The sequence below is a fragment of the Dromiciops gliroides genome, chromosome 4 (genome assembly GCF_019393635.1).
Source record: "Dromiciops gliroides isolate mDroGli1 chromosome 4, mDroGli1.pri, whole genome shotgun sequence".
NCBI lineage: Eukaryota > Metazoa > Chordata > Mammalia > Microbiotheria > Microbiotheriidae > Dromiciops > Dromiciops gliroides.
Window position 1 is genome coordinate 130,940,950 of NC_057864.1, and position 19,640 is coordinate 130,960,589.

The following is a 19,640-nucleotide window of genomic DNA, read 5'->3' on the forward strand; positions in this document are numbered from 1 at the left end:
AAGAAATTTAAGAATATGAAATTTACCATGAGACATGGTAAATGTCTCAAGAACTATTTCGGGGGCAGCTAGGTAGCACACTGGATAAAGCACTGGCCCTGGATTCAGGAGGACCTGATTTCAAATCCAGCTTCATACACTTGACACCTACTAGCCATGTGACCCTGGGTAAGTCACTTAACCCTCATTGCCCCACAAAAAAAAAATTCAAATAAATTGGGGGGGGGGGGGTGTTTCCAGAAAGATGAGAATACTCATATGAACTGATTCAGAGCAAAGTGCTCCTAGCAAAGTATACACTGTGGTTGGAATAATGTAAATTGAAATAACCCAAGAAGGCAACTGAACTTAAAATAAATGTAGTGACCAATATTGCATCTTAAACTTAGATGACTGGATTCACAATGTGGTTGGTACCACACTTTTCATCTGGCCATATCAGATCTCCGTATTGATGCCTCTGGAGATTTTAACAGCTTTTCCTTTCTTCCTTAGTACCATTTCTAAGAGTTTATTTTGTTATCTCCATATTTCCAATACATAGATTTATACACACAGGAAATACTCAAATGGTATGTAGATATTTGTAAATAAAATAGGACATGTAAAATAATTCAATAGAAATTTTGCTTCTGTTGGACATTTGGTAGGCCTCTTCCAAGAAACCATTCTTGGCTCTAGGTTCAAGACCAGTGCTGCTAATTGCTTACAGATTGCACAATTAGAAAGGTATTGATTGTATCTTTGCATGTATTAATAAAAATTAAGAAAACAAAAGGTAAATTTTAAAATTCCAGAATATATTTTTTCTTCATAACAATTCTATTTGATAAGATATTTCACCTTACTGTATTGTACTGCTTTTTCTCTTCCCAGGACCACAGAAAAAGAAGGTTCTTGGTCACCTCCCCCTGTAGAAATCAAGCTGATTTCTCCCTTAGCAGCCCCAGTTGATGCATCCAAGAACAAACCAAGAAGGACTACAGAAACAACAGAAAAAACTCTTGGAAGGAGCAGAAGGAAACTGTCTTCCTTCCCAAAGCAAGTTTTACGCAGGAAGATGCTATAATTTTTTTTTCAAGTTTTTAATGTACACCCCAGTTTGTAAAGTCATCAGAATTGTGTGGATTATTAAAAATCATCTAATTTGGAAAAGAATAATTTATATAAATTATTGTAAATTTTCATAAATAAATGATCTTCAATAAGTAAAGTAACTCCATATGGAGTGTGATTACTTAAGTCACATGCAGTTTTTTTCTATTTTATATTAAGACTTCATACATTTATATAATATGTAAATACAGCTTATTATTGGAATGTTAAATAAACTATACTTCACAATATGTTGTCACATTTTTGAGAGATGTTGAATGTATTAATCTGCTATGAATTTATGGGCTAACAGTACTTGCTAATTTTTTTTTTCAACTCATTAATTTGTGCATTTAAATTTCTCTGAAATTAAGGTGAATGAATTACTGGTTTAGTTTAGGGGGGAAGTCAATTGTTACAATAAGAATGTGATTGAGAGGCTATTGTATTAAGCAGTTTAAAAGGTCATTGGTAAATTTTAAGGTATGAATGGTGTTGAAGGAGTGCCTTTTATTATCAACATACTCAAATAATTCTGTAAGTAATACAGAGGTTACCATTCACAGTGGCACATTCAGTTCAACACACTTAGACTTTGCATTTTCAAATGCTTAATCATTCCTGGTTATCATTATTGAATTAGCTAGTTCACTGATCACTACTGTTCCACAAGAACATATGGAAAAGAGTTGGGAGAAGGAAGTTTGAAATAATTTTTCCCTACTTTACAGTTACAGTTCATTAAACACTATACTTTATGCCTAGCATCGTGCTAAGTATTTTGAGGAATACAAATATCTGTTTCACTGGCCTTGCACTCAGGGAGCTTTATATAATTTATATTCACACAGCTGCAGAAGCATAGTATTTTTTTAGCCCTTTGTTCAAGAGTAGAGTGGTGCTGATGGATAGGAGAAGAGGCAAGAAAATGTTTGACTTAGTTCATAGAGCGGGTACAGGTAACAAAGTGCTTAAAAAATAAAACCTTTTGTTTCTGGAATGTATCTGAGCAAAGTTTAATTGGTGGCGACCTAGAATTCATGAATAAAATAGGGTTATAGAAGATGGCTTAAAAATAATTTATGGCAGGTAATTGATAGTTTATAATGACTACATTAAAAATTAATCATCCAGAAAGTTGGCGGACATTTTAGTACGAGGTGAGGTTAGGTTAGTGTAAATTAGGAGTGCTTTTCTTAACTGTATTTTTTCTCCCAAATACCATAAAAAGAATGAAAATGTAATGGAAATGCCAAGCGTGGACAGTGTAAAAGTTGCAGTTCGAGTTCGGCCTTTCAATCAGGTAAGTAATTTGTGCCAATCAAAAATTTCATGCTAATTTTGACTTAATGGTAGCAGGAATCAGCCTTCTCTTTAAGCTGTTTGTTTGGATGGTCTAGACTTGTTTAAACACATTCTCTGAGTAGCTTATTCCAGAAGCATCAATTAGTTTTAATGTCAGGTAAAACTTGCTCATTTTTAGAATTGTTCAAAAATGAGATGGGCTTTCTTAGGGAAGGTTAGTTCCTTAACCTTGGAGGTCTTCAAGCAGAGGCTCAATGACCATTTGTCAGACATCATGGTGATAATCACAGGTATAGTTTGAACCAGATGACCACTGAGGTCCCTTCTGTCTCCAATTTTGTGATTCTGTAATTAATTTAAACACAATGGATCACTTTCTACTGTTACTTTTTGTAGTTAATATACCTGTTAATTTTTTGGTTGTAAATATTTCAAGACATCTTTTCCCATATGTTAAAGTAGTTGTGGAGTGAAAAATTTTCTTTTCACTTTTTCAGTCCAGAAGTGGATCATACCCAATCAAATTAACCAAATTTAAACTGTATCCTATTTTAATAAATTATAAAAACTTTATATGCTCTGCATTGTTTTAAGAAAACAAAAAACTATCCTTAGAAAATGTTGATTTGATGTGAGAATTGGTCAGATTTCCTACTTGGGGCTAGAACACCTATTTGAGTAAAATACTTTAGTAAGTACATTTGGAAGTAAAAGTTATAGCTTTTTAGCATAAAACTACATTGTTTTACTGGTTTTATTAATGTCAGTTTTCTTAGTAATTAGATGATAGCTTGTCACTTTGACCTATTGTAAAGAACCTTTGAACCGTTTATGAGAAAAAAATGAGTATCATTTTTTGGAGTCGAGAATGGTCATTATACATTTCATACCATTCAGTTTCTATTGCTTTGTTCTTTTACATTGTTAGAATCGTTTCAGGCTTTTTTTGTCTTGGTTAGGGGTTTTTGTTTGTTTTTGGTTTTTTTTGAACTGTGCTTCCTTCACCCTTTGTCATAAGGGATATATATTGAAAAATGTAACAACATATTTTAAGGGAAAAAATCTTTGAATAGGTTAACCGTGGAAAGGTCAAAGCAAGCAGAACAATAGTTCTAAACAGCTAAACCAAGAAGTTACCAAGTACTAAATTTCTCTGATTCATTTTGCATAACCATTAAAGGCACTGTACTTAGGATCAGGGCTGCCTGCATTTGGAGCCTCCCTCAAGCAATTAATGTCTGGGTGATTTTGATTAAGGTCCTTGGTCTATCAGCCTCTGTTTCTTCATCAGTAGAATGGGGATGATAGCTCACTGCATTGGGTTGTTCTGAAAATCAAATGTTACATTGTAACTCTAAAATCTGCAAAGTACTTCTTATTTGTTTCATTTGATCCTCAGGGCAACTCCAGACCAAGTGCTATTGTCCACATTTTGTGGATAAAGAAAGTAGAGTGAACCTGCACAAGGTCAGGCAGTTGGTGGATGTTTGGGACAGAACTCAAACCTAGCACTTCTTGACTCCCAAGTCCAGTAAATTGTCCACTGTACCTACAACACTGTAAAAGTGCTTTGAAAACTTTTTAGTCTGTTTGAATTGGTGATGCCATCTATGCAGATGGGACTGGGTGAGGAACCTTCCACTACCAGTGCACTTATACAACTTGGGTAAGAATTGTGTACAGCGCTGAGAGGCTATGATTTGTCCAGGGTCACATAGCCAGTATGTGTCAGAGATAGGACTTGAAATTAGTTTTTCACTGAGGCCAGCTCTGTACCATTCCACCTCCTTTACAAACCTTAAAATGCTCTAATCAGCTATCACTATTAAAAATTTATTAAGTGTCTGCTATGCTCCAGGCACTACTGAGCACTGAGAATACAAAAGAGGCAAAACATAGCCCCTGCTTTGAATGATTGTTATTTTAAGAATCTGGGGCAGCTAGGTGGCACAGTGGATAAAGCACTGGCCCTGGATTCAGGAGGACCTGAGTTCAAATTTGACCTCAGACACTTGACACTTACTAGCTGTGTGACCTTGGGCAAGTCACTTAACCCTCATTGCCCGCCCCCCCCCCCAATAATCTGGCTAAGTATAGTATCAAATCACATGTTGATGATTATCATCTTTGCTTTTGCTAATTGAAGAGTAGTAGTACTGAAAAGATCTTGGAATTGAAGGTAATTTTGTGTCATAGTAAATCTGAGGTAAATGGAATTGGATGGGTCCAAAAGCAAAAAATGGTAAAATATTTAGTATTTTGCCCCAACCTTCTTTCCCCTTTCCCCTTTCTGTTTTTTTTCTGAATGTGGAGAGCATTTTCCACCATTAAGGGTTTTTTGGTTTGGTTTGGTTTGGTTTGGGGTGGGGCAATGAGGGTTAAGTGACTTGCCTAGGGTCACACAGCTAGTGTCAGGTGTCTGAGGGTGGATTTGAACTCAGGTCCTGAATCCAGGGCCGGTGCTTTATCCACTGCGCCACCTAGCTGCCCCCCCCTTTCTGTTTTTTGATAGGTACAAGAAGGAAGTTGTTTAGACGAAAGGTGGGTTGAAGTTATATTGGTTAGGGCAGTCAAACTACACAAGCTTTGTCTCCACCATATTCCTTTTTATGTATCGATTCTCATAAATAGAACAGTTAGGAAAAGTCTGGGAAGTAGTGTGGGACAGAGGTGAGATGAAATGAAAGCTCATCAATTGGAGCCCAAGGCCACAGGGGTGAGTCCTTCAATTCCATACAGAGAAGAAAGATTAAGCAGGTGGCATGACATAGATAACAAGGAAAGTGGTGGACTTAAGATGGGGCAAGAAAAGGTAAAAGCTCACCAGAGCCCAGTGGGATCTGTGTTACTATGTCAGCTAAGAATAGTTGCCATCTTTAATAAAGGAATATTTTTCTTATGTTGAGGAAATCGTGGATAAAAGTAAGAGAATTATATACAAAGAAATAGATTGTATATGGCAGGGCAAAATCTTGTGTAGTTTGACTACCTTGACTGATAGAACTTCAATCCACCTTTCTCCTAAACAACTTCCTTCTTGTACCCATCAAAAAATATTTAGAGAAGGGGGAAGAGGGAGAAGACATGACACACGTGTGCTCTGTTTACAGCAGTTTTTAAACTTTAGAGCACAATATTACTCAGCAGTTAATATGTATGTTTGATCCTATTGGTTATTTTGCAATTTCAGCAAATGCCTGTGGTTTACAGTTATACTACACAGAATGTGGCTGATTTGAGAAGCTATGCAATCGGACATGCTTAGTACTTAGATGGAAGACCACCTAGGGAGACAGGGTGTTAATAGGCTTCAGGGGGGACATTATAGGTGTCTGATGTTTGGTGGAAGAGGGATGATGCTTCTCTCCAACCTCAGGGGGAAAAACTAAAATTGATGGAAGTTGCAGAGTGGCAGATTTAGGCTTGATATCAGGAAAAACTTAAAGGTGTCCAAAAGTAGAATAGACTGCTTCAAGAGGTTGCAGAGTCTAAGGAGAATCTTAGATTTTTATGCTGAAGCTAAATGACCATTTGTGATAGTGGGTATTCCTTATGGGTACAGGAATGGAAAGAATGGAGTCCTTCCAACAATAAATTTTGTGATTCTCTAGCTTGAATAAAGGCATAGAAAGCATGCTTATCAGTATTTCAGGTTACACAAAGCTAAGTGGAATAGCTAATACATTGGATGACAGAGCCGTGATCCAAAAAGATCTTGACAGAGGACAAACATAAAATCTAAATATAAAATGTATGACTAGATTACCATTTTTCTGAAAATGATCTGGTTGTTTTAGTGGACTGAAAGCTCAATAAGTCAATAGTTTGATATGACAGCCAATAAACCTAATGTGATGTTGGGCTGTTAGACGTGCTACAAATATAGAAAACTGCTAATTCCTCTATGTGCTACTTTAGTCGGGCCACAATTGGAGTATGTTTATTTGTGGAAGCCATGTTAATGAAGGACTTTGGTAAACTTGAGTTCTGAGGAAAACAACTAGGATGAAGAGCCTAAGGATTAGGCCATGTGAGGTTGGGTTGAAGGCATTAAGTCCATTTAGCCCAAACAGAAGAAATCATGGGCCATTGGAGGGGAGCCACATAAAAGCTATGTCCAAGCATAAAGGGCTGTCATGTAGAAGAAAATTAATGTTCATTCTTTTTAGACCCAGAGTGACAAACTAAGCATGGGTGGAAAGAGCAAAAAGGCAAATTTTAAGGTAAAAGAAAAACTTCAAAATAAATGGAGCTTTCTGAATGGTCTTGGGAAATATTTTGTTTTACTATGAGCCTTCAAACAAAATCGAAATCATCACTTTTGAGGCATTTTATAGAGGGAATTCTAAATCCAGTTGAACTAGATTGTCTTGAGATCCCTTCCAATTCTGAAATTCTGTGATTTTTGTCCTTAAATTGCAATAGAAAATTAAAGAGGCCCCAATGTCAGTATCCCTAAGTTGGGTGGGTGGTAGGAGCAGATGCTACCTAGTGAGTCACTTGTCTAAGAATTCACAAAGCATGATAGAAATCACCTTTCTAAGACCTGAGACTTCATAAAAGTATCCATCTTCTCTTAACAGCAAAGAAGAATGCATCTTCAGGAAAACAAGCTTATTGTTGAGTAACTGGGACTTATGATTTCAGGCATATTGCATTAATAGCTACAACTAAAGTAAATATAAAATAAAATAAGTTTAACTAGATAATATAAGTCATCCACATGTAATTCTAAGACTGTTTCTGGTTTGTTTTTAGCGAGAGAAGAATGCAGGGAGCAGATGTGTGATTTCAATGCATTCTGGGACCACCACCACTATACATGACCCCAAGAACCCAGAACATATAAAAACCTTTACTTTTGATTTGGCATATTGGTCTCACAATGGTTTTCAAAGGGACAAAGATGGTGTACTTATTTCAACTGGTTCTAACAGTGAATTTGCAGGCCAGGTAAACTGTCTTAAAATGAAATTTCATTTGTGTTTTGTTTGTTTTAGCATATCTACAAAGTGTTGATAGATGATAAAAATAGATCTTGACAAGTTTACCAATGCATATTGGTGGTAATATATGTGATAAGACTATGTGTTTTCTGCATCCAAATAAATGGTACCTGTCAAAGTAGTTATCTTGAGTATAAATTTTTGTCCCAGTGATACTGCCACAATTCTACATGTTTTTGGAACTCTCCTTTATAATTACATCAAAAATCTACTTATGGAAAGCACTGTTCCAGACACTGGAGAAGATGAAAACAAAAAAGATGTACTTCCCTCATGGAACTTTTAACAATATATATTTTTTAATTTCCTCAATAGTAGCAAATCATAATTTGAAGGTTGATTTGGTTTTTCCAAACAGACCAAATTAACTTCTTTTTTTTGTTTGTTTTTGGTGAGGCAATTGGGGTTAAGTGACTTGCCCAGGATCACACAGCTAGTAAGTGTTAAGTGTCTGAGGTCGGATTTGAACTCAGGTACTCCTGAATTCAGGGCCGGTGCTTTATCCACTGCGCCACCTAGCTGCCCCCTCCAAATTCACTTCTAATTCAATGTGTTAAAAAGATGGATGATCAAAGAGGATAGTAACCATTTGTGGTTGGTTGGGTTTTGTTTTATTTTTTTAAAGAGGGAATGGCTAGAAAGTACTCATATTTGTTTCCTTGTACAGCTCCTAAATTGACTGCAAAAACCATTTCAAGAAGTATTTTGGATTAAGTGAGTCTTAATACTTAGCTCAATTCTCCCCCTCCCCCAAATAGAATATAAATTCTCTGATGGCAAGAAGAGACTTTTTTTAACTTTGTATGAACAAAACCTAGGATTACATGCCCCAACTCCATTTCTACCTGGGCCATTCAGGCCTTTACTTCTTCCCACTGTATTGAGTGCTAGTATAGAGTCTTTTGGAGGGTATTGGACAGGATACTCATCTGAGTTCCAGCATCCCACCACTTAGGAAGCAGATAAGGTAGCCACAGGAATCCTTCCTTGGGAAATTCCTTAGCCAGAAGAAGTTTTAAGCTTGAAGGACTCTGTGCTTCACAAGTGTAGTTTGACAGGATCTTCCACATCCCCTAAAAAAGAGTAGGTTGAATACTTTGCCTTTTTTTTTTTTTTTTGGACATCATCTTTTCTGACCTCACTGCCTTTGGAAGGCTTTTTCTTTACTGTTAGTTTAGACTTTGGACTGTATATTATTGTTCCTGGCAAAAGTACTTTTCTGTCTTCATCAGAGTGACTAGCTAGTTTGACTCATTCTCTTCCTCCTTGGCCAGGTGTAGTTTGTATTCCAGATTCACAAAGCCTGCTGTCACCTTTGGCTTCTTTCTTTGGATGGAGCAAGTGGATAGAGCACTGGCCCTGAAGTTGGGAGGACCTAAGTGCAAATCTCACCAGACACTTACTAGCTGTGTGACTCTGGGCAAGTCACTTGACCCCAATTGCCTTAAAACATCCAGGGCTATCTCCAGTTATTCTGATGCATATCTTGCCACTGGACCCAGATGGCTCTGGAGGAGAGAGGAAGGTTGGTGACCTTGCACAGCCTCCCTCACTTAAATCCAGTTCACTACAAGTCATGATATCACCCTGATGGTCATGGTCTTCAAGAATGAAGGACAAACAACAACATACCTTTCTTTGTGTCTTTTACTTTTCCATTACCTTCTGTCTATCCTTATCTTCCTGCTCTGAATCATCCTCATCTTCATAATTCTCATTTTATCCATCTTACTCCTCTTCTAACTCATCCTTGTTTTCCGTGTTCATGGCCCTTACGGAACAGTCTAGAGACTTGGTAAAGATTATAGACACTTAGATGGATGATAAATTGAGCAAAGGAAATAAGGACGAACAATCAGATAAAGCACTTATTAAGGTCTTATGTGCCTGTCAGTGTGCTTAGTGTTGGGAATACAAGTAGAAGCCAAAAAGAATCTGTACTTTCAAAGAGCTTGCGTTCTAACAGGAGAAAAGAGAATTTTAAAGGAAATTGGAAGGGGAAGGGTGCAAAATTGTCAGGGACAAGATGAAAAAAGTCTAGAGAGAAGTGGAACTATGTTAAGGCTAAAATTCTAGCTAGTCTGTCTAAGATATCTAATGAGTGGTCGCCAATAAACTATAAGCTTTAGCAAGAGTTAGGCTTTTAAGCATTTATTAAGGAGAATAAGAATTTGGTAAAGAGAGAAAGGCCTACATTCATCTATCTATTAAAGGGAGAGAGCATTTCTAGCTCCCTTCTCCACCAGAGTCCTCAGGAAAGAGAGAGAGACAGCACCCGGCTCCCCCTTCTTCCTCCCACCAGCAAATATCACTTCCTGACGCCAAAGAAAAGATGCATGCACAGTCTTGCCCTCAAAGACCTTCACTTCATGGCGGAGCTTTTCTACAGTAAGTCTCCAGCAGGTGGCGTCATTCCAGTTGTTACAACTAGAAGAGACGTGGGCATGGATGGCCTAGGCATTTCATGGCATGGTGATCCATCACTGCTCAGGAGAATCCAAGAGAGCAAAGTTGTAAAAATTAAAGGCAGAAAAGTGACTCCAGACAGTCTACAGTATCACAAATTACAGAGAAGTCAGAACAATCTGTGGGATTTAAGAGACTCCTGGGAACCTTGTAAAGAACAGTTGTTGTTTTGTTTTTGTTTTTGTTGGGTTTTTTTAGTGAGGCAATTGGGGTTAAGTGACTTGCCCCAGGGTCACACAGCTGGTAAGTGTTAAGTGTCTGAGGCTGGATTTGAACTTGGGTACTACTGACTCCAGGGCCGGTGCTCTATCCACTGAGCCATCTAGCTGCCCCAAGAACAGTTTTTAAAAGTAATCCTAGGTCTAGATTCTACTTCTCAATTCTTTGAGAGAAGGTTGTAGGAAAAGGAGTAAGAGGAAGGAAATTAGGACTAAAGCTGAATTTTGAAGAGGTCTGTACTTGTGAAGAAGAACAGGGCTTAAATTTGGGAGAATTTGAAGATAAATAAGGAAAATAAGCTGAAAGAGAGGGGCTCAATCTGAAGGAGTTCCCTACCTGAAGAAAGAAATTTTTAAAAAGGATCTGAAGAGAAGATTTCAAGGAAATAGTTGACAAGGTAAGGATAAGAAATTAGTAAATTGGTAAAGTAAATAGTGAAAGAAATGTGAGATTAGTTAGAAAAAGAAAAAGGAATGAGTATGGCTGTAAAGTTCTTATGGAAACAGGAAAGCAAGTTGGAGAGTTCTGTCAAGTTTTTAAGAGGTGATAAAAGCCTGTTAAAGAGCCTAATGAGGTGCTTGGAAGGTGAAGTTAATATAAGCACTCCTAAATGATTTTTTAAAAGCAAGGCCAAGATTCCTATTAAGTATAGAGAAAGGGGAAATTTTTGCACTTCCTTGAATTGAGTATTGTTGGTATTTCTGCCCTAACCAAGTAATTGCCATCTGTATTATGCATAGAAGCATTTTTTTTTTTTGGTGAGGCAATTGGGGTTAAGTGACTTGCCCAGGTTCACACAGCTAGTAAGGGTAGAAGCATTTTTTAAATGGTTAATGACTATCTAGAAAAGAATGCTGTGATACAAAGAGCCATCATGATGTCATCAAACTAACCTTTTCCCCTTTTTTGACAAGGTTACCAAAGTTCAAAGAAATGTTGTAGATATATTTTATCTAGATCTTAGCAAACCATTGGAGAAACTATCATCCTTGTGGAAAAAATACAGACTACATGATAAAATACTAAGTAGATAGATTTAGAATTGGTAAAATGGTTAAACTGAGAGGAATTGATTAGTTAATGGTTCGATTTTAGCCTGGCAGGAGCTCTCCAGTTGAATGGATCACAGTTCTGAGACAGCCCAGTGATGGGTAATACTTTTTTTTATCAATGACTTGGAAAAAAGTACAGATAACATGTATCAAAAGTTTTCATTTTGGGGCAGCTAAGTGGCGCAGTGGATAAAGCACTGGCCCTGGATTCAGGAGCACCTGAGTTCAAATTCAGCCTCAGACACTTGACACTTAACTAGCTGTGTGACCCTGGGCAAGTTACTTAACCCTCATTGCCCTGCAAAAAATACCCCCAAAAAAGTTTTCATTTTCATTTTTTTTTTTTTGGCAGGGCACTGAGGGTTAAGTGACTTGCCCAGGGTCACACAGCTAGTAAGTGTCAAGTGTCCGGCCACATTTGAACTCAGGTCCTTCTGAATCCAGGGCCAGTGCTTTTTATCCACTGTGCCACCTAGCTGCCCTGTATCAAATCTTTAAATGGCAGAAAACTGGGAAGTAAATCCATCCCATTAAATGACACAATTTGGAAAGATTGCAAAGATGAAATTCATCAGGGATAAATGTAAAGTCTAACCCTTGGGTTGAAAAAAGTCATCATTGGAAGTAGAGGGTAGCTATGTGGCTAGATGACAATTTGCCTGAAAAAAGTATAGTAGGGGGCAGCTAGGTGGTGCAGTGGATAAAGCACCGGCCCTGGAGTCAGGAGTACCTGAGTTCAAATCTGGCCTCAGACACTTGACACTTACTAGCTGTGTGACCCTGGGCAAGTCACTTAACCCCCATTGCCCCGCAAAAAAAAAAAAAGTTTATAAAAAAAAAGTATAGTAGCTTTAGTTGATTTCAGCAATGTGATGTGGTGGCCAAAAAGCTGAAAATAATAAATAGCATATATTTAGCCACTGAAAATAAAGAGAAAACCCAGCAGTTATCAGTTATCAGTTAAGATTCATCCTACTAGTGCTAGGTTTTTGGTTTACTGGAATTTTATTTTACATCAGAATCTCACAAATGATAAATGATGGCCATTTCTGTGTTTCAGGTAAAAATGATATTACATATCAACTAGAACAACTGTATTGTAGTAATTAAATTGTTAAGCACAAATAATTTATGTTAAATTTATGTTTAAAAAATTAAGATTTGCAAGGCAATTTGCATATATTATTTCAGTTGATCCTCACAACAACCCTGTAAGGTAAGTGCTAGTATTCTCATTTTACAGATGAAGAAATTGAAGCTGAGAAAGGCTAAGTGACTTGCCCAGAGTTACATAGAGTTCTGTGCCTGAAGTCAGGAAGACTCATCTATCTTCCTGGGTTCAATCTGACCTCAGACCCTAGCTTTGTGACCCTGGGCAAGTCACTTAACCCTGTTTGCCTCAATTTCCTTATCTGTAAAATAGCAAACTACCATCTCTGTCAAGAAAACCCTAAGAGGGGTCACAAAGAGTAAGACACAACTGCAAATGACTAAATAACAAAATAGAGCACAAACTCCGCAGATTGGCATTTAAAACCAGGGTAGTTTGGTGGCACAGTGGATAAAATACTAGCGCTAGAGTTAGGAGGACCTGAATTCAAATTTGGCCTCAGACACTTACTAGCTATGTTACCCTAGGCTAATCATTTCATCATGTTTACCTCAGTTCCTCATTTGTAAAATGAGCTAGAGAAGGAAAGGGCAAACAAATCCAATATCTTTGCCAAGAAAATCCCAAGTGGGGGTTCACAAAGACATGACTAATTGATACAACAACAACAAAAACACATCTACTAAATCTCTGAGACAATTCAAATTCGGGTCTTGATTCCAAATTCATTACTCTATCCAGCTTGCAGTAAGAGAAAATACTAATTCCTTTGTTTAGCATGTAAAGCCCTTCACAGACTGGCTCTAGTCTGCTTTTCCAATTTTATATATTATTCCCTTGATGTACTCTTTGTTTCAGCCAAACTCTACTACTTGTTGCTTCTCTTGAACTGTATCTTTTGGGGGGGGGGAGGGGGCAATGGGAGTTAAGTGACTTGCCCAGGGTCACACAGCTAGTAAGTGTCAAGTGTCTGAAGCTGGATTTGAACTCAGGTCCTCCTGACTCCAGGGCCAGTGCTCTATCCACTGTGCCACCTAGCTGCCCCTACTTGTTGCTTCTCACTTACAATGTTCTATCTCATCTCTGTGCATTTACACTCCGTCCTCACTTTTGCAGCTTAGAATGCCTAGATTGCTTCAAAGCTCAGCCTGTGCTCTCCTTACAAAATGTATTTCCCAACGCATCCCCAGTTGCTAATACCTCCAGAAATTATTTCACATATACTTTATATTTACAAAAATAATTTACAAAGTATATTCAAACGATCAAATGAGATAATATATTCCAAGCACTTTGTAAGCCATAAGGTACTAGCTATTATTATCTTAATATATAAAAATTATTTAGATATTGTTGATTTGCCTAATAGTATCATGTCCTTGAGGGCAGGGACCACTTGGTTTTTGTCTTTGTATTCCCAACACCTAGCAGAGTGCCCAGTACCTTAGTACGTGCTTATTAATACTTCTTGTTGTTCTTCACTTCCTAAGTTTTCCCACCTGTGATCTTTGTAGAGAGATGTTTTTCGTGACCTTGGCCAAGGAGTTCTGGACAGTGCTTGGCAAGGTTATAATGCTACCCTCCTGGCCTATGGCCAGACTGGCTCTGGGAAAAGCTACTCCATGATTGGTTATGGTGCTGACAAGGGCATAATCCCAAATGTGTGTGAAGAACTCTTTAAAACCACTGAACACAAAGAGAAAAACCAGCAGCAGCAGCAGGTGAGATTTATTCTACCAGTATCAGCATTTCTAGGTTTCTGGTTTACTGGAATTTTATTTTATGTTAAAATCTCTCAAATGATAAATGATGACTGTTTTGTATTTCAGGTAAAAATAATATATGTTAACTAGACCAACTGTTTGACTATTGTCATAAATAAATTGTCAAGCACAAAGTTGACTTTCTGTCTGCATGCAAACCATTAGAATTTATAAAAAGTGATCTTTCACAGAACCAAACATTTTCAGTAATCACCAGAGATCTATTACGTCCCCCTTTTCAAAAAAAAATGTTCAGTTTCTTAACTTTATTATTTTTGTTAAATTTGTGTAAGTCTGAAAAGGCATACATTGGGCTTCCCAAGTCTAGTTTTGTTCTCTTTCTCCTTGTCATTCAATTAACTTTTCTTTCAAATACTTTGATAGCTGCCATTCGGTGCATAGAAATAAAAGTATTGATATTTGCTTTGTTATTTATCTTGAAATAGAATGTAGTTTCCCTCCTTACTCGTCTATTTTTGCTCTTGCCTTGTCATGATTACTATCCTTGTCTTTTGAAGTCACTAAAAACATAAATTTTGTCACAGCCCTTCATTTTTATTCTGTAAATCTTTGTTTCAAGTGTGCTTCTTGTAAATGACATTTTTTGGATTCTTTTTTTTTCTATTATACTCCACCCCCCTCCAACCTTGGATGAAGTTCATCTAATGTGGTCTGAGGATCACTGTGAAAGGGTCCTTTGAGGTAATCAAACCTGACCCTTCATTTTACAGATTACGAAGGAGCTTAGTAACTTGTCCAAGGCCACATAGCTAATAAGTGTCTGAGGTGGGATTCAAAACCACTTCTTCCTGATTACAAATCCAGTGCTCTATCCACCATACTCAGGCCCTTATTTTATGTGTGAGAAAGTAAGGACCAGAAAAGTCAAGTGACTTCTCCAAGGTTATACCATTAGTCACTGGCAAAGTACGGATTATGTTTCTTTCTTATCCAAAGCACAGCAATCCGATTTCTCACCCTAACTAGTATGCATGATTTTAAAGTATAAGACTGTATTTTAGACCCTGCTATAAATTGATGACAAACTGACCAATACAGTCAGCTATTTCTACTTCCTCACAGCAACCAGGATTGGGGTTGGTGATGAGGAAAATTTAAAATGCAGTTCTTTTTTCCTTCTAATTTAACTATGCAAGTCAGTTTTTATATTTCCCTGTGGAAAGTAAAAGAAAGATAAATCATCCATTGGTTAGCCTTGAGAGAATCCGTGTGGGAAGCAGAAATTCATATCAAAGGACTAGAATTAATATTTCAGCTCTTCTACTTTTATTTTTTGAGCAAGACTCTTGACCTCTCTGTGTCTCATTTTCTTCTTAGTTTGTAAAGTGAGACAAGATGATCCCTGAATTATCTTCTAGGTACAAATTCTTTGATCCTGCGTGAAAGAAATACCTAGTTTGCTTGTTCAAAACCCTAAACAAGATGACTTGGTTTAATTTGAGGACACTGTCCATTGCCTCCATCTCAGTTATTTTGAAATGATTAGCTATATTTCAAAGATAATTTTTAGAGAGAATAATTCAAAGTGATGTTTGCTTTCTTTATACTTTTGTCTTGACAGGTGACATTCAGTATGCTGGAAATTTATAATGAACAGGTAAAAATAAGTGCATTTATCAATACTTTCTGAATACCACTTTCTAGACTCTAACTTCTTGATGGCAGAAAACAGATCTTAATCATTTTTATCTAGAATAGTACTTTGCTTGCACATTGAAATTGCTCAGTAATTACTTTCTGACTGAATGAATGATCAGTATTTTTCCTTGATGTTGGCTACAGTAATCATCCCATTTTCTTTTCCTTTTCTTCCGTTTCTCCCCTTTCATAAGCTATGTATGACCTGGTAATGATAAATCCCTCTGGGCTTCAATTTTCCCATCTGTAAATTTTAAGAGATGGGAATAAATAATCTCTGAGTTTCTTCTAATCCTATGTTACTATATTGTTTTTCCCTCTGCTACTTTCTCTTTGGGATACTTCAGTGTATTTGGAGTATCCATGCTATGGATACCACTTCTGATGATGAAGGTCACAACCCATCCATCCCTCTTATCTTGTACAACTCTTGTATAAGTCTTGTAATGTTTAATTACACCCAATGTTTAGAGGACCTCCCTATAGCTCCCTTTACATTGCACAGATATAAGTGGTGTATATGGACTGACAATCGGGTATCCTTCATTCTTTTTGGTGTTTTGGTTTTGTTTTTTTTTTTGCAGGGCAATGGGGGTTAAGTGACTTGCCCAGGGTCACACAGCTAGTGTCAAGTGTCTGAGGCCGCATTTGAACTCAGGTACTCTTGAATCCAGGGCCGGTGCTTTATCCACTGCGCCACCTAGCTGCCCCTAGGAATCCTTCATTCTTACTAAATAACCAGCCTAACTTCTTTTCCTTGTATACACATATCATACTTTATAGCATGTTTCTTGTACTATTCTTTTATGTTGAAGGATGCTTTTGTTCATCATGCACCTCCCCATTGTTTTTTCAGTGGCCCTCAAATTTAATTCTTTAGAGATTGATATTCTCTGACTCATAGCCATAAAGCGCCACCAGAAGAACATTGTTGCTAAAAATATGGGTCTTTATTTGGGGATTTGCTAACCTAGGTTATCCCTCAAAGCTCTATCCTGGGGTCTCTTTTGGTTGGGGCAGTCAGACTACACAAGCCTTTTTTAAATATAATATATATTATTTATTTTTTTACCATATATTCTTTATTATATCTGTATTATAATTCCCTTAATCAGTATTGTGAAACACAATTTCCTTGACATCAGAAAACATATCTTAAGTAAGTGTAATAGAAGTTCTTATATGACCAAGTAAGTAAGACTCTGCCCTGTCATCCTGGGCTCTGATTCATAAGCTTTTACCTTATCTTGGCTGTCTCAGGGCCACCACACCACTTCCTGAACTTTTCCACAGATAAGAATCACAGAGGATGAGGGGTGTTGAGAGGTTTCAATCTCCATCAGTGGAAGAACTCATACCAGTGAAATCAAGGATCCCTCAAGTTCCTACGTTTGTGTCCCTGTTTGTAATCTCATCAGTTTGGCTAGATCCCTACCCATATATTCCTGATTGTCCTGTGCAAGTCTCATCCATGTCTTTCTATATCTCCTACATGGGTCTACCCATTGTGCTATTAGAGCTTCTGAAAGTTTTCTTTGATACTGCATCACCAATAAAACACATGTTTGGTCCATCTGATGCAATTAAATACTTCTCTGATAGTGGTATCTTTTATATTACTTCTTCATAGTCCCTTATTTGTAACTTGTTGTAAACCCTTCATGTCTACCATGTGCCTTTTCATGTTGCCCTTTGGGTGATTTCAACTTTATTCCTTTAGAGATTGTACTATAGTGTTCCATGACTTAAAGCCATACAACATCACTGGAAGAATATTGTCTCTATAATAGTAAAAACTTCTGATTATCAGTGGTAATTAATAAACAACTGATAAGACTTAAGTAAACCTTTGTTGTTTTCCCCCATAGGTTAGGGATTTGCTATCTAAAACCAAGAAGCCTGGAGGACTTAAGGTAAGAGAAGATCAGCACCAAGGTTTTTATGTAGATGGGTTGACTTCTGTACCTTGTGACAGCTACACACAAATTGAGAGGCTAATGGAACAAGGAATTAAAGCCAGAACTACTGCAGCAACAAGCATGAATGCCACCAGCAGCCGGTCCCATATGGTCATTACCATTCAATTTAAACAGGTATGACTCCAATCTTGTTTCCATCTATAACCAAGGGGCATCAAATCAAATACCTTCAATGTGATTGTATGAACTGGTGACCTTGGTGCCCATACAAGCCTGAACTATAGGTAAAATGACCATATTTTAGACTAAAGAATGTGGGGGTAAAGCAGGATGAAAAAGAAGCCAACTCTTCCCTCTTCACTGTGTCCCTTAAGACTAAGCAGGTCCCATCACATGGATATATCCTAGCACTAGGGCAGTGCACCTGGATCTGGAGATTGTTTTTCCTTATATACATACCATGTTCTCGGAAGAGATTCCAAGATGTACTGGTAGCATAGTATAAAATATTAAGAATTACTCTGGTCCTGGCCTTGACGCCATCGTGGTCAGACTCACTGTGGGCCCCGCAGCTCCGGCAGCGCCAGGCCGTGACCTCCAGACCAGACCTGGGTAGAGCCTAGACCGCCAACATGCACTACGTGGCCGCCTACCTCCTGGCCGTCCTCGGCGGCAACAACTCCCCCAACTCCAAGGACCTGAAGAAGGTCCTGGACAGCGTGGGCATCAAGGCGGACAAGGAGTGCATGAAGAAGGTAATCGGCAAGCTGAGCAGCAAGAACATCGAAGATGTGATCGCACAGGGGAGCAGTAAGCTGGCCTCCATGCCCTCCGGTGGTGGTGCCGTTGCTGTTGCTGCCAGTGCTGGTTCTGCTGCCCCTGCTGCTGCTGGTGTTACCCCTGCTGCTGCAGAGGAGAAGAAGGAAGAAAAGAAGGAGGAGTCAGAAGAGTCTGATGATGACATGGGCTTTGGTCCCTTTGAGCAATCACCCTGATCCTGGAGTGAATAAATTTATGAGTTTTTGGACTACCTGAAAGTCAGGCTCAAAGAAAGGTCTTAGACATCGTATTTCAAAAAATTATAAGGGGCAGCTAGGTTGCTCAGTGGAAAGAGCGCTGGCCCGTTAGTCAGGAGGACCTGAATTCAAATCTAGCCTCAGACAGTGGACACTTGACTAGCTGTGTGACCCTGGGCAAGTCACTTAACCTCAATTGCCGCACCCCCAAAAGAAAATTATGAAGGAAAATTGCCTCAACATCTTAGATCCAAAGAAAGGGATCGCAAATTGAAAATTCAGAAATATTATAGCCAAATTCCAGAGATCTAAGGTCAAGGAGAAAATATTGTAAACAGACAGAAAGAAACAATTCAATTCTCTTGGAGCCATGGTCAGGATCATACAAGATCTAGCATCTTCCACTTTAAAAGAGTGGAGTTGGGGGGGGGGGGGTGGCTAGGTGGTACAGTGGGTAAAGCACCGGCCCTGAATTCAGGAGAACCTGAGTTCAAATCTGGCCTCAGACACTTGACACTTACTAGCTGTGTGACCCTGGGCAAGTCACTTAACCCCCATTGCCCCACAAAAAAAAAAAGAAATAAAGGAGTGGAGTGGGGGGCAGCTAGATGGCACAGTGGATAAAGCACTGGCCCTGGATTCAGGAGGACCTGAGTTCAAATCTAACTGCAGACACTTGACACTTACTAGCTGTGTGACTCTGGGCGGGTCACTTAACCCCCATTGCCCTGCAAAAAAAAACAAAACAAAAACAAAACAAAACAAAAAAAGCAAAAAAAAAAAAGTGGAGTGCTTGGAATATGATATTTCAGAAGACAAAGAAATTAGTATTACAGCCAAGAATAACCTAGCCAGCAAAATCAAGTATAATCCTTCCAGGTAAAAAATACATATATAATGAAATAGAGGACTTTCAAGCACTTTGATGAAAAGGATCAGAGCTAAATAGACAATTTGACATTGAAATGCAAGAATCATCATAAGAGACTCCATAAAGTTAAACTGTTTACATTCCTGTATGGAAAGATG

The 19,640-nt window shown here is 38.1% G+C and overlaps 3 protein-coding genes across 3 annotated transcripts in view; all 3 read left to right on the forward strand.

The window, feature by feature from the left end:
- AHCTF1 (AT-hook containing transcription factor 1) overlaps window positions 1–1,279 on the forward strand; it is a 115,228-nt gene extending 113,949 nt beyond the window's left edge. Inside the window, exon 36 of the mRNA XM_044004193.1 lies at window positions 877–1,279. Coding sequence (XP_043860128.1) covers window positions 877–1,069 — 193 coding nt within the window. The 3' untranslated portion in view covers window positions 1,070–1,279. The remainder of the gene's footprint in view (window positions 1–876) is intronic.
- Window positions 1,280–2,265: 986 nt separating this feature from the next.
- The window catches only part of LOC122754698 (kinesin-like protein KIF28P), a 53,830-nt gene continuing 36,455 nt past the window's right edge, over window positions 2,266–19,640 (forward strand). The window contains exons 1-5 of the mRNA XM_044003182.1: window positions 2,266–2,398; window positions 7,159–7,353; window positions 13,769–13,975; window positions 15,600–15,635; window positions 17,545–17,769. Of these exons, the coding sequence (XP_043859117.1) occupies window positions 2,339–2,398; window positions 7,159–7,353; window positions 13,769–13,975; window positions 15,600–15,635; window positions 17,545–17,769 (723 nt within the window). The 5' untranslated portion in view covers window positions 2,266–2,338. The remainder of the gene's footprint in view (window positions 2,399–7,158; window positions 7,354–13,768; window positions 13,976–15,599; window positions 15,636–17,544; window positions 17,770–19,640) is intronic.
- LOC122753404 (60S acidic ribosomal protein P2-like) lies at window positions 18,227–18,590 on the forward strand. Its single transcript, XM_044000782.1, has one exon. It carries the CDS (start codon window positions 18,228–18,230, stop codon window positions 18,588–18,590), a length of 363 nt encoding a protein of 120 aa, XP_043856717.1. The 5' UTR covers window position 18,227.